General features: G+C 37.9%; 1 protein-coding gene across 2 annotated transcripts in view; it reads left to right on the top strand.

Moving 5' to 3' along the window:
* Vamp7 (vesicle associated membrane protein 7) overlaps nt 1-7,188 on the top strand; it is a 48,627-nt gene extending 41,439 nt beyond the window's left edge. For both annotated transcript variants that reach the window (XM_013366076.4, XM_005342078.5), the window contains exons 7-8: nt 1,939-2,031; nt 5,315-7,188. In XM_013366076.4, coding sequence (XP_013221530.1) covers nt 1,939-2,031; nt 5,315-5,383 — 162 coding nt within the window. In that variant the 3' untranslated portion in view covers nt 5,384-7,188. The remainder of the gene's footprint in view (nt 1-1,938; nt 2,032-5,314) is intronic.
* Nucleotides 7,189-12,841: the final 5,653 nt, after the last annotated feature.

Genomic DNA, 12,841 nt, shown 5'->3' with positions numbered 1-12,841 from the left:
TTGATTCTTCTCTTTTGTCTATATTGGCTCATTCTGCACCTGCTAGTAGGTACCTAAAAGTACCAGGAAGATAGTAAGCACTTGTTAAATATCTGTTGCTTGTGTAAATGGATCCTGAATTTGCTTGATCAGTTTTCTGAGTATCTTACTTACATCTTTCATAATTTATATCATACACATTTTATTATGTGTTCTGAGACAATTTTTCAAGTTGTTTCCACAAAAATGGCTTTTAGCCATTTATTTTCTGCTATTTATAATTTTCTAAAACTATGCATATTTATTAAAATGTATATCTTAGACTATTATACCATCAATTTTTCCCTTTTTGTCTTCCCTAACTTATGAACTCTTAAATCAATGTAATGATGTTTTATATGTGAAGATGCTTCTTATAAATTTTTATTACTATCATTCTCTCTTTTCTACATTAAGTTTTTTTCCATTGAGGCCCATTTACTCTGATTGCTTGGCTTTGTTTCCTTTGTAGATTCTTCTCATGTATCCAAGTCGATGCATATATTCTATTCAATGTGTATATTTAGGGCTAGATGTGATCTGTTTGGATATGTAGCATATGCTCCCTTAGTTGTTGGGTCTGTCCTTCCACGTGTCATCTTATTATTCTGCATTAAGTGAAACCTGAGGGCTGGTGCCCCTCTCACCTGCTCTACTAGAGAGACTTTGTAGAGAAGGTGGATGGGCATGAATGTATGGTCAAGAAAGTGGATTTTTAGAAAACAATTTATTGAAGTGTAGTTTATAAGTAGAAAAGGACATCAACCATAGTGTACCCCTTGTTGTATTTTCACAAAGTGAATATACCTATGGAACCAATGTCCAGATTAAGTTCCCTCAGTCCTCATAGTCACTACTCCCCTCCAAGGGTCAACACTCTTCTGATGTTAAAAAATACGTTTTTGAGATTCATTCATGATGTTTACATTGTTAATTACATAAATATAGTGGTGGGCTTTAATTTCAATCACTACATGGTATATTCCATTATGCATTTTATGCAATTATATGTTTTTAAATTTTTATAGTTTATGCACTGTATATTTATACATTTTATGCATTATATAAATTTATAAAATTTTATTCAATTTATTTACGAATTGGTCATTTGATGGGCATTTGGGTAGTTTCTAACTTGTGAAAAGTAGTGTTGTTAGAAATATTTTTGCATGTGACTCTCAGTGTTGCACGTACATTTCTGCTCACTATGTACCCAAGAGTGGAATTCTTGGGCTATTAGGGAGTCTTTTTTAATATTTATTTTTTAGTTGTAGATGGACACAATACCTTTATTTTATTTATTTATTTATATGTGGTGCTGAGGATCAAACCCAGTGCCTCACACGTGCTAGGCAAGCGCTCTACCACTGAGCCACAACTCCAGCCCCTGCTTGTGTCCTGGTGGGAATGGTTCAGTATATATTGAGAAATTGATGATGCAAACAAAAATGGATAACCAAAGGAATGGAGTTCTATGGGTTTTGGCCCTCATACAAATAAATACATATTTTCCTATGCAGATCAAATAGATTTTTATGGGTCAGAGTCCCAAGAGTATAGTGGGCAGAATGTGCCAACATGCTTGCAGCCAACTGGCTTAGAAGGAGCCTTTCTATTTGGAAACCTAAAGAGGAACAAGCTTTTCTGCTAGATGGAAAGAACTACTTCTGGTGCTCAATATCATGTACATTGCTGCAGTGGGAAGAAAAAAGATGAAGCCTCTGTAGTTATAGGCCTGCTTATCATAGGTCTGGTAGAGTTCTGCTTCTGGAAACTAGTAATCATCTTGTAAAGGGAGGGGAGGGTTAAAGGACATTAGAACTTAAAATACATTTAATGAAAGTAAAATATTTGTACGGTGTTACTACATATTATTGATGCAGTCAGTGCCAAGGTTTAAATAATATGCTTTTTTCCTAGTCTGTCACCTTCAAAACTACCAGCAGAAATCTTGCACGAGCCATGTGTATGAAGAATATCAAGCTAACAGTCATCATTATCATTGTATCAATTGTAAGTTTTTGTCCTTTTAATGTATGATTTTAGTTTTCAGCCTCTAAGGAATTAGGTGCTGGAATTCCTTGTCAATGATTAATATTCTGAAATGAGCTACATTTTTAATGGTGAAACACATGACCATTAGAAGATGGATTTCCCATAAAATCAATATGAAATATTTTCTCAACTTAAACCCCTCTTTCCTATTGAGAATTCTTACATGTAATATAAAACTGACCTCACAGAAATGTGATCATTTGTTTTTTTGGTTTTTTTTTTTTTTGTTTTGTTTTGTTTTTTTTTTTTTTTAAGACCAGGTCTTACTATGCTTCCCAGGCTGGTCCTGAACTTCTAGGCTCAAGCAGTTCTCCTTCCTCAGCTTTCCAGGTGCTGGCACTAACAGTCATGTGCTACCATGCCTGGTTAATATATTTTATAGAAATATTATTACTGTTTTTATTAAGAGGTTTATTGTCACTATTTTTTTATTTGTTGTAATTAGTTATACCTGAGAACAGAATACATTATGACTCATTGTACCCAAATGGAACACAACGTTTCATATCTCTGGTTATACAAGATTCAGAGTCACACCATTAGTGCAATCTTACACATACATAGGGTAATAATGTCCATCTCATTCCACCATCTCCCCCCCATAACCCCTCTCCTCACTCCCTTCTGCCCAATCCAAAGTTCCTCCATTCTTCTCTTGCCTGCCCCCATTATGGACCCGCATCCTCTTATCAGAGAGAACATTTGGCCTTTTAACTGTTTTTTAAAAAGATTGTTTTAGTTGTAAATGGATCTTTTATTTTATTTTATTTTATTTATATGTGGTGATGAAGATCAAACCCAGCGCCTCACACATGCCAGGCAAGCACTCTACCACTGAGCCACAACTCTAGCCCCACCTTTTGACTATTTTGAAACTAAATATGCATGTTTAAAATTTTAATTTATAATAAGGTAAATGTTGATATTTGTAATCCCTCTAAACAAAAGTTCTTTGTCATCCTCAGTAATGTTTGAAATTGTAAAGAGGAGCTGGGGGCATAGCTCAGTAACAGAATAGTTTCCTAGCATGTATGAGGCTTTGGGTTCAATTCCCAGCACCCTCCCCTACCCAACAAATGTAGAGTTACTGAATAAAAAAAATTGATAGACACTGCTGAAGGGAGGGGAGCTTTACCCTGGGCTATTTCATGGCTAGGTAAAACTGCCTTTCCTTGGCTTGGGAAGCTGGGGCAGGAGGATCATGAGTTCAAAGCCAGCCTCAGCAATTTAGCCAGGCCCTAAGCAACCCAGTGAGAACCTATTTCTAAATAAAATATAAAAAAGAACTGGGGATGTGGTTCAGTGGTTAAGTGCCCCTGGGTTCAATCCTTAGTACCAAAACAAACAAAAAACCTGCCTTTCCTCCCTGTCCTCCAGTTACTTTCAGAAGCCCAAAGTTATCTGTGAGCAGGTGTCTTCAACTCTGCTTTACTTCTCCTTGATACCTCTACTTAAGGTTTCTGCACCTTAGCCAGTTAGATCTATTTAAGAGAAAAGAGGAGGGCTGGGGTTGTGGTTCAGTGGTGGAGTGCTTGCCTTGGACATGTGAAGTACTGGGTTTGATCCTCAGCACCATGTAAAAATAAATAAAATAAAGATACTGTGTCCATCTACAACTAAAAAATATATATATTTTTTTAAATAAAAGAAAGGAGGGGTCTGGGTTGTGGCTCAGTGGTAGAGTGCTTGCCTAGCATGTGTGAGGCACTGGGTTCAAGCCTCAGCACCACATAAAAATAAACAAACAAAAAAAGGCTTTCTGTCCATCTATAACTACAAAAAAGATTCAAAAAAAGAGGAGTCATAATTTTATACATTTTATATTAGAGATGGTTGCAGTTGTTTTTCCTTTTTGCTTGGTATCCTCAGATAGCACATTGTAGGATCCTGAGCTTAGTGTCTTCCTTATTCCCTTGAGAATTTAGATTGATTTATGCAGGCAAATTATTAAATGTTAAGATTATATTTATTGATTATTTCTTGCATGCAGAGCCACTACTGTAAATGCATTATCAATATTTAGTAAAAAGATATTGTCATCTAACATACTGTACCTCAGCTTTATAATTCCTTATAATTTGCTGTGGCAAATGGTCAACTTTACATCAAATTTAAATGTATGTTTTCTGAGAGAAATTTTTGTAGAATATATATTATGTATGTTTGTATGTATGTGTAGTTTAACCTATCCATTAATAACTGGAATGTTATGTAACTAACCCCTCCACATCAATATTATATAGGGAAGGCAAAATACTTTGCTCACTTTTGGGGAATTAGATATTACTAAATGCATTTTTTCCTAGTATATGAGTAGTGATATTAGTCCCTTAAATATCTAAAAAAAAAGTTGTAAAGCAAAATAAAATGACTAAGTTTAATTCAGTGAACCTAATGTATAAAATAAGTCTACAGTTTAGAATGCAATAATGTAAGCAAATAGATATTATTTTAGGATATAATTTTAAAATTATAATACTAGAATTAAAAAGCTAACATATTCATAATAGAGCCAGCATTTTGCAGTGTTTCACCATTAACTTTTCTTTGATTTGGTAATCATAATTATTATGTCATTATCCACTGAAACGTTCATAACAATAATTTTGTTCAGTTTATATAGTTGAGGCATGAAATATATTGTTTATTACTTATGCTTTTTCATATATTCTTATCCTAATAATAAAAAATCAAATTCATATATAAAATCTAAAAATATAATCAATAGTAAACTCATACTTCAAGGAAATAGTGGTTGTGATTTTTATAATGCATTAATGATGCATCAGTAAGGGCTACTCACATAGCCTTGATTCTGCCTAGTTACCAATGAAGATCAACAACCCCCCATGTTTTTTCTGTCACTAAAGAAAGCATAGTGAAATCAAGTGGACAAGTTATATCAGAAAGGATAATTGTAACTTGCTCCTGTCTTTGAAAATAATTTGTTAATTTGTCATATTCGTACATAACCACTACTATAATGGAATCAGAAATGTCTCTTTAAAAGAGCTTTACTAGGGCTGGGGATGTGGCTCAAGCGGTAGCGCGCTCGCCTGGCATGCGTGCGGCCCGGGTTCGATCCTCAGCACCACATACAAACAAAGGTGTTGTGTCCACCGAAAACTAAAAAATAAATATTAAAAAAAAAATAAATAAATAAAAGAGCTTTACTATCCCTTATATATTATTTAGGCATATATGATAGATTCAAGAAAATAAAATTGCCTTGCTCTTCCAGGTGTTCATCTATATTATTGTGTCACCTCTCTGTGGTGGATTTACATGGCCAAGCTGTGTGAAGAAATAAGAAAGAAAAAATTATCATTGACCAAGGATACAAGAGAAAAAGGAGTTAAAAATATTCCATGTGACCCAAGCCTTTCATTACTGGCAGAAAGTGTCTCCTAGTCTCTTCAGCCCTCTTTTCATTGATTCTTTTTTTAATCTTAGTCTATGTCTCCAGATTTATCTTTGTCCTATCAACCAATTTATTCCAGTGAACTTCAGATCAAACCAGTCATTACAGCAGTAGCCTTAAAAATGCTTTGGTTTGTTTCTTTGGTTTGTTAACTAGTGTTACCTACTTTGAAAAACATTTTTGGTTTTAATTGCACAAAGCTATTGCCAAGGTGGATACCACCCGTCTTAAGAGATGTCTACTAAAACTATAGAGGAGCTTTGTATGTGCACGTAAAAGTATTCAAGAGACAAATAATATTGCTTACCATTCATCTTAATGTATTTTGTTATTGAAGAGTTTTAGGTGCTTCAAAACAATATAAATGAAGAATAGTCGTTATTTGGGGAATTGTAATTAAATTGTCGGTGCTGCTTATTTTCAGGAGCCCAGATGGGTAAAGTATTATACGTATTTATTTCATTCAGATGGGGAACATTTTGCTAGCCCACTAGAAGCACACAGATTATTCTTGTCCTCCTAGTATTCACTTTCAGGAATAAAATTAAGGGCACTAATCATTTACAATACAGTGATTAGCTTATTATCTTCTGTTTTCCCATTGTAGTTGATTGGAGAAGATTATGGTTTAGATATTGTTAAAGCTTATTGTTTTTATATATTCCTTTTCTTTGAATATTATACAGCAATCCTATTGTTAATAGAATGGGTAATGGAGGGGTGGGAGGCAAATTCCTGTGACTCACCAAAGAAAAAGAAGGGAACCATAGTAGGTATGCTAGCATTTTAGCTATAGAAAGTGGGGTAGTTTGGGAAGTTTTTTCCATTCTAAGAAAAGCCCAAACTGAATACAGTCAGCATTCAACTCCAGAGTTTGGAATTGACTCTTGTTGAGTAATAGTTTGAGCATCCTTTATGGTTTACTAAATCCTTTAATCTGCCTAATGTTGAAGAATTCTTTTGTGAAACCTGAATATAGACAGTATGATGTATAGACACAACACATAGCAGTTTAACATCCATTTACTGCATTGTACAAAAATTGGGATGTAATCATACTGCTTCAGCTACTCTGACATCTGTTATCTCGTGGTTGGTGTGTATCTGAAAGGAAGCCATTTGCTAACCCAGATCTAACTGCATTTATATATAAATAAGTGCCATTAAATGAAGTTATATTTTACTTTTCTCCTTTCCTAATGAAAGAACAAATTAGTCTATAGAATTTAGCCACCTGTTTAGCCTAGTCATGTGCCTTGAATATATATGAGTCCCTCATGGTAAGTTTTATTCCATCTGTACCATTCAATTCATGCTACCTAATTCATTTATTTGACATGTACCTTAGGTTCACTGCATCTATTTTCTTGTTGATCACAAATGTTTTTCCAGTCTTTATTAACACTAATGCCTTTTAATTGCATCACCATTTCCTTTTGAAAAATACATTTGTTTCAGAAAAACATTTGGCATTCCTGAATAATTTCCAGATGCTTTTGATCCAAAGAAAAAGGCTTAAAACTTATTTCCCTTTCTCATACACACCTGAACAAAATTGATGGGCATGTTTTAGAGATTGATTACTTAAATTTGTGTTTTGGTCTATTTATGTATGAGAATGCTTTTTGATGTACATGTCTCATTGTAAATGATGCACAAACTGAAGACATTAATAAAATTTAAGAGTAATACAATGAATGTCTTGTTTTAGAAGTTCTTCCTGGATGTAGTTTCTTCTTATGACATTTAAGCCAAGTGTACAGAACAAAAGAAATTTTTATGTTGTAAACATATTAATATTACCTGAATCCTTTTAGTAAATGTCTATACTATAGTGCCAGGTGTGTTGAATTTCTTCAGAACCAAAAGATACAAAAGAACTAAACAAAATATTTAGGCCACCCTGAAAACAGTGAAAGATCCTGAAATGACTCCAGACCTCCACAACATTTGATTTAGACTAAACAGAAAAACAATCCCAGAGAGTGCCATCCCATTTAACATAATTTTGAAAATATTTTCTGCATAAAATTGCATGACTTTGGGGAACTGGGGCATTTCTCAGTGGTAGAGAATGTTCCTAGCATACATACACAAGTCTCTGGGTTCCATGTACAGCACTACTATATATATATAATTGATTCTGAAAGAGATGGCTCAAATAATAAGGTGGGAAAGCCAGGCACAGTGTCACATGCCTGTAATCCCAGCAGCTTGGGAGGCTGAGGTGGAAAATCACAAGTTCAAGGCCAGCCTCAGCAACTCAGCAAGACCTTGTTGCAAAATAAAATGGGCTGGAGATGTTGCTCAATGATTAAGCACCCTGGGTTCAATCTCTGGTACAAAAAAAAAGGAGGAACAGAGGTAAAATATACAAAAACCTAGACCACAACAAAGAGTTATCAGTCCCTTGGGGTCTGTGAATATAGGTGGCTGAAGTCTGGTATTAAATAATGTTTTTGTACAGGCTAGAGTAACTTAAAACACTACATTTAAGTTTTCCCTAAGTGTCATCCAGATTTCAACTGAAGTTTGCTCTGTGTTGCTGTTTAATTGGTTGTTATGAACAAAATAATACCAATTATTTTCCTTAAAATCCTTTTCCCCAAGGCTAAATAATATCACAATCCAGAAATTTCCTTAAGAATAATTAACATGGTTTACACTCAATTATTTACTCCTTATGCAACTATGTTGGTACCTATCTTTCCTGGCCTCCAGATAGGCAAAGAAATTGAGCTGCTTCCCAGAGTATCTTTATGGAATTGAATATAATGACAATAATAACAACTCTAAACCCTACTGATGGGATTCTACATTAGAAGCAGATTTATTTCTCACAGTTCCATATTCTCAAGAATAATAAAAGGGCAGACGTGGTGGCAGTAGTGGTTGTGGTTCACCTGTGTATCAGTTTGAATTGGGTGAGGAGAACAGAGACAAGACAGGATTAGCATAAGGAATTGAATATAGAATTTTGATTTATACAAATATATGCCTCACCTAATGCAGAAGTACTGATGACTGGCTGTCCTTGAGAAAAGATTCAAAATGTCACAAAGGTGTTGCAGGAAGCAGACAGGTCAAGAAGCTAAAAACAGCACTCAGAGAATGGGAGAACTCAGTTTATTTTATACCAGTGGGTCCAGAGGAGATCAAATTCTGAACCCCCATTCCCAGTTTGTCACACCATTTATAGGCTATCTGGTGTCATAAAATTGATAGTCTATGAGATAGAAGGCCTTGTGCTAGCTTTCTAGTGAAAAGTCAGAGTGCTGAAAGGGGAAAAACTGGCTCTTCTCACTGGTCTGTAGTCTTGTGTCTGAAGCCTGGAAAAGGGGTATTTACACTTCAAAGGGAAGTAGTCAGACCCCTATTTATAATCCAAAAGTTAGGGACCTATGGTTAATTAGGTTTCTTGAAGAAGGGCTGACAAAAGGGGAGGGGAGCTAATCCTTTCCCCTGGCACCAGTTTTTCATAAGTTTTATTTACAACCAGACCAGGTTTTGCCATCACAACATGAAGTCACAAAATTCTCCAGTGGGAGTGGGAAGCGGGCACAAGGCAGGAGACTGCAGTCATCTAGCTCTTTCTGACTCTTCATGACAGGTTTTACTGGACTCCCTGATACCATAGAGGTAATAACCCTAGTGAAACATTTTCTTCCTTGTCACTACTCTCACCTGGCATGTATAACTCAGGTGACCACTTCCAAATCAACAATCTGTGCCACTCTTGTCACCCAATGCAATTGTAACCATTAGTCTGCTGTGACCTCCTTTTTGTTTATTTTCTAAACTGTAAAACTCAGACCACTCAGATATCATTTCATGAACACTTATCCTGAGCATCCAGTGCTCCTCTTTCTCCCTTGGTGAGAAGTACTGCTCAGTGCCCTAATCCAGGTTGTTGGCAGACTGCTCCTGCTTCTCTCAGGGCAGTGGCATGTGGCAAGCTCACCTGCTTAGAGCTACTAGAAGAAAGGTGCCAGAGAATTGAGGAATCCTTGGGTGACATGCCCTAACCCTAACCTTAAAGTAGAGCAGAAGAGGAAGCCAGTGCCCTCCAAAGGTCAGGGCAGTGAGACAGAAAATGCTTAGGTGCCTAGTGTGCCCCAGGTTTTCCTAAATTTCCTCCAATCCACATACAACTAATTCTTTGAGCTTCTGGACTTACTGACCAATTGGGACAAGCCTACCACCAGGTCTTGGCATCACGTCTGAGGCTGTGGCTTTCACAAGCCTTTCCATATCTCTCTTCACAGACCCACTTGGGCAGGAAGACATACAAAAATTCTCAGTTTTTTGAAAGATGCAGCATGGAGAGATTGTTGATAGTTTTCAGAAATCCATAAAGAAAGGTAATCAGCACAAAGTGAAATAGTGAATCTACAAATTAGGTACTATCCTACCTGATCTTCCAAGCCAGTGGTTCTAGGGGGATTACCCGTGGGAGAGGATGAATTCACTGTGGGAGGGAACATGCATGCCTCAGATCGTGACTCAGTCTGGCACGGGGGTGGCCTGAGGCTACAATGGCAAAGCTGTCGAAGTCAGCAGAGCTCTATTTTCACTGGAAGCCTGGCAAGGACATTCAGATCAACATTGGGACAGATCCTTCCTCAGAAAGAGGCTGAAGCCAGGGATGGAGTTGGGGGTGGTGGAGGTGAGCTTGGGTCACATGACTTTGGCTGCCTGGACCAGATGCAGTGTCATCTTCCTTACTTGAGGCTATGGTTGTGCCACATATGGACCATGCTTCTTCCTCCCTCTAGTAGGTTGTGAAATTTCTTTACTTGCTGGTTCTACCATCCCACTTAGCAGCAATCTCCAGAGCATGTACCTGGAGCAGGGTCCAGGCACAAGTGGTGGCTGGAGGAGGTGAACAGCTTCCTGATGACAGAGCCCACACCACAGGCTCCTGAATTCATCCTCCACCAGAGGTAAACCCCAAGAGCCACAGGCTGGGACAATCAGGTAGGATCATGCCCAATTTACAGATTTACTATCTCAGATTCTTCTATCTTTATGGATTTTTGTAAACTACTAAGTTACAGTGTCCATCAACAAATGAATGGATAAAGAGGTATATATACACAGTGAATTTTTATTCAGCCATAAAGAAAAATGAAATTATGTTATTTGCAGGAAAATGGATAGAACTAGAGACCATCATTTTAAGCAAAATAAATCAAATTCAGAAGGTCAAGGTTTTATGTTTTCTCTCATATGTGAAAACGAAGATGGGAAAGATCTCATAAAGGAGAGATTGATAGAGGAAAGAGACCAAGGGGCAGGTAGTTAGGAGGGAGGGGAAGTACTAGGAAGTGATAATGGCCAAATTATATTGTGTGCATGTACAGATATGTAACAACAAGTTCCATAATTATCTACAACTATAGCACACCCACAAATGTGGGTGGGGAAAAAAAGAGCAAACAAATAGGAAAAACAACAGTAGTTTTTCCCTCGAACAGAAGAACATCCCCAAACATCAGAGCAGATGTTGGCATCCTGTCTGTTGGATGGTGCTCAGTGTTCATCCCATCTCTGGACCTGTATGGGACCTTTGGCAGAGAAGGGTGGGAGTTCACATGTATTTGGACCATCTCACCACTGTGAGTTCCCAATACCAGATTTTCTCACTCAATGGCTTTCATGCAAATTGATCTGGTCCATGCATAGTTTATGGATGGCTCTTGACAGAGCATCACATGTAAAGATACCTTTGCCAGACTCTAAGGCCTGCCTTCCCCATGGCCCCTTATTGGCTCTGTCAAGATCCATACTCTGGACTCAGGAGGGGATGCTGCAACTCAACCCCAGTCCACTTTTTTCACCACCTGTTTTTTCATTGCAATAGCACTAACTGAACCCTTCTCAGCCATGATCAGTGGTCAGGAGTTAAGGGTGATGCATGCAAACCTTTACATGGCTGGTCAAGATGCCAATCATCCTGTTGACTTCAAGACACCATGAAGCAAGACTCCACCCCTGAAACTTTATCTCTGCCTTTGATGCTCTCCTTTAAATAAAGAATCAGAGCCATTTTTAAAACTATTCTGTTCCAGCTCCTACCAGGACTGGAAGAATTTATCAGGTGCTTTGCTTTAAAAACTAATTCTGACTTAGTCTCTTATTTCTTCACCAATTGTTTCAGACTATGTTTTTCTCAGGTGGTTTATCCCCTCCTGTAAAGGAAAAATTACCCTGGCAAGGTGCTGGCCACCTTGCAATAATGCTGTGTTGGCTTTCCAGATAGCAAGGCCCTCTGCAATGCCTTCTGGGGAGCCAGAATGCTGTTTTGCCTCCTACAGGTCAATTTATTCAGAAGTACCCAGACCAGTCAATGAGGGGATGAAGAAAAGACAAACACACACAAAAGTATAGAAATATCTGGGGCACAGTGGTTCAGCCAATTTCTGATAGAGGAAGACTGACCATGAACAAGTTTGGTATTTTTATTATATAGGTTTAAACATCAAAAGGATTTATTGTGATAAAGTTTCTTCAAGATAAACAAAACCAAATCTGAGGGTAAAATCAGACCAATTAGAACTTATCAGCTTGCACCCATAATTCTCTACTTCTGGGCAGCAGGCATTTGAACCCAAGGTTACAAACTGATAAAATTCCTTGCCTAGCAAAGAATTTCCCTTTAAACAGGATGTCACCATAGCAATCAAGCAATCTCCACTGGCACCTTCACACCAAGAGTGTTGGGAATTTTCATCTCCCTTGGGACCGCGGCCATTATTGGGTGTTGGCTGAGGTGGCCTCATGGGTTCTTCCAGAGCATTTCCATATACGTGACCTGGCTGGATTGGCATTTGCAGGCTTTTAGCCCGTGCAGGGGCTTTTGACCTTAGTCCCGCTTAATGGTTTAATCTGAAATCTGCCTAGGCCCCTTAGTGATAGTGACGTAACTGCCCCTTTATTGGTTCTTGCTACTGTCTCTTCTTACTCCCTCCTATCACTATATAACCTTGTCCCTGAGAAAAAATAAAGTTGAGATTGCTGCACCTCTATGGTTGACTCAACTCCCAACTCGGTGTGATTGTGGGCCAGGTTGGGTGGGCCGGCCAGGTCGCGATACTTACCCTCTCGCTCAGCCCAGGATACACTAGCTGGTCTAGTGTGCTTCACTACCTCTGTCAGAGGGTGGTTCCGACAGCTGGTGCCTCGGAGATGACAGGCTGATCCTGCCTGTCTCCCACGTACCCTTGTCGCAGGGAGAGACACAAGAGTTCTCCAGAGGGGCATTACCTCTATCTCTCGGCAATTCAAAGACCATCAGTCATTTGCTGCTCATGACAATGCTGCTTGAGTTTTCAGGAACAACTGGGC

Source organism: Ictidomys tridecemlineatus, chromosome X (assembly GCF_052094955.1).
Source record: "Ictidomys tridecemlineatus isolate mIctTri1 chromosome X, mIctTri1.hap1, whole genome shotgun sequence".
Classification (NCBI taxonomy): domain Eukaryota; kingdom Metazoa; phylum Chordata; class Mammalia; order Rodentia; family Sciuridae; genus Ictidomys; species Ictidomys tridecemlineatus.
Note: the sequence above shows the minus strand (reverse complement) of the source record. Positions and strands in the feature narration are given on the sequence as shown.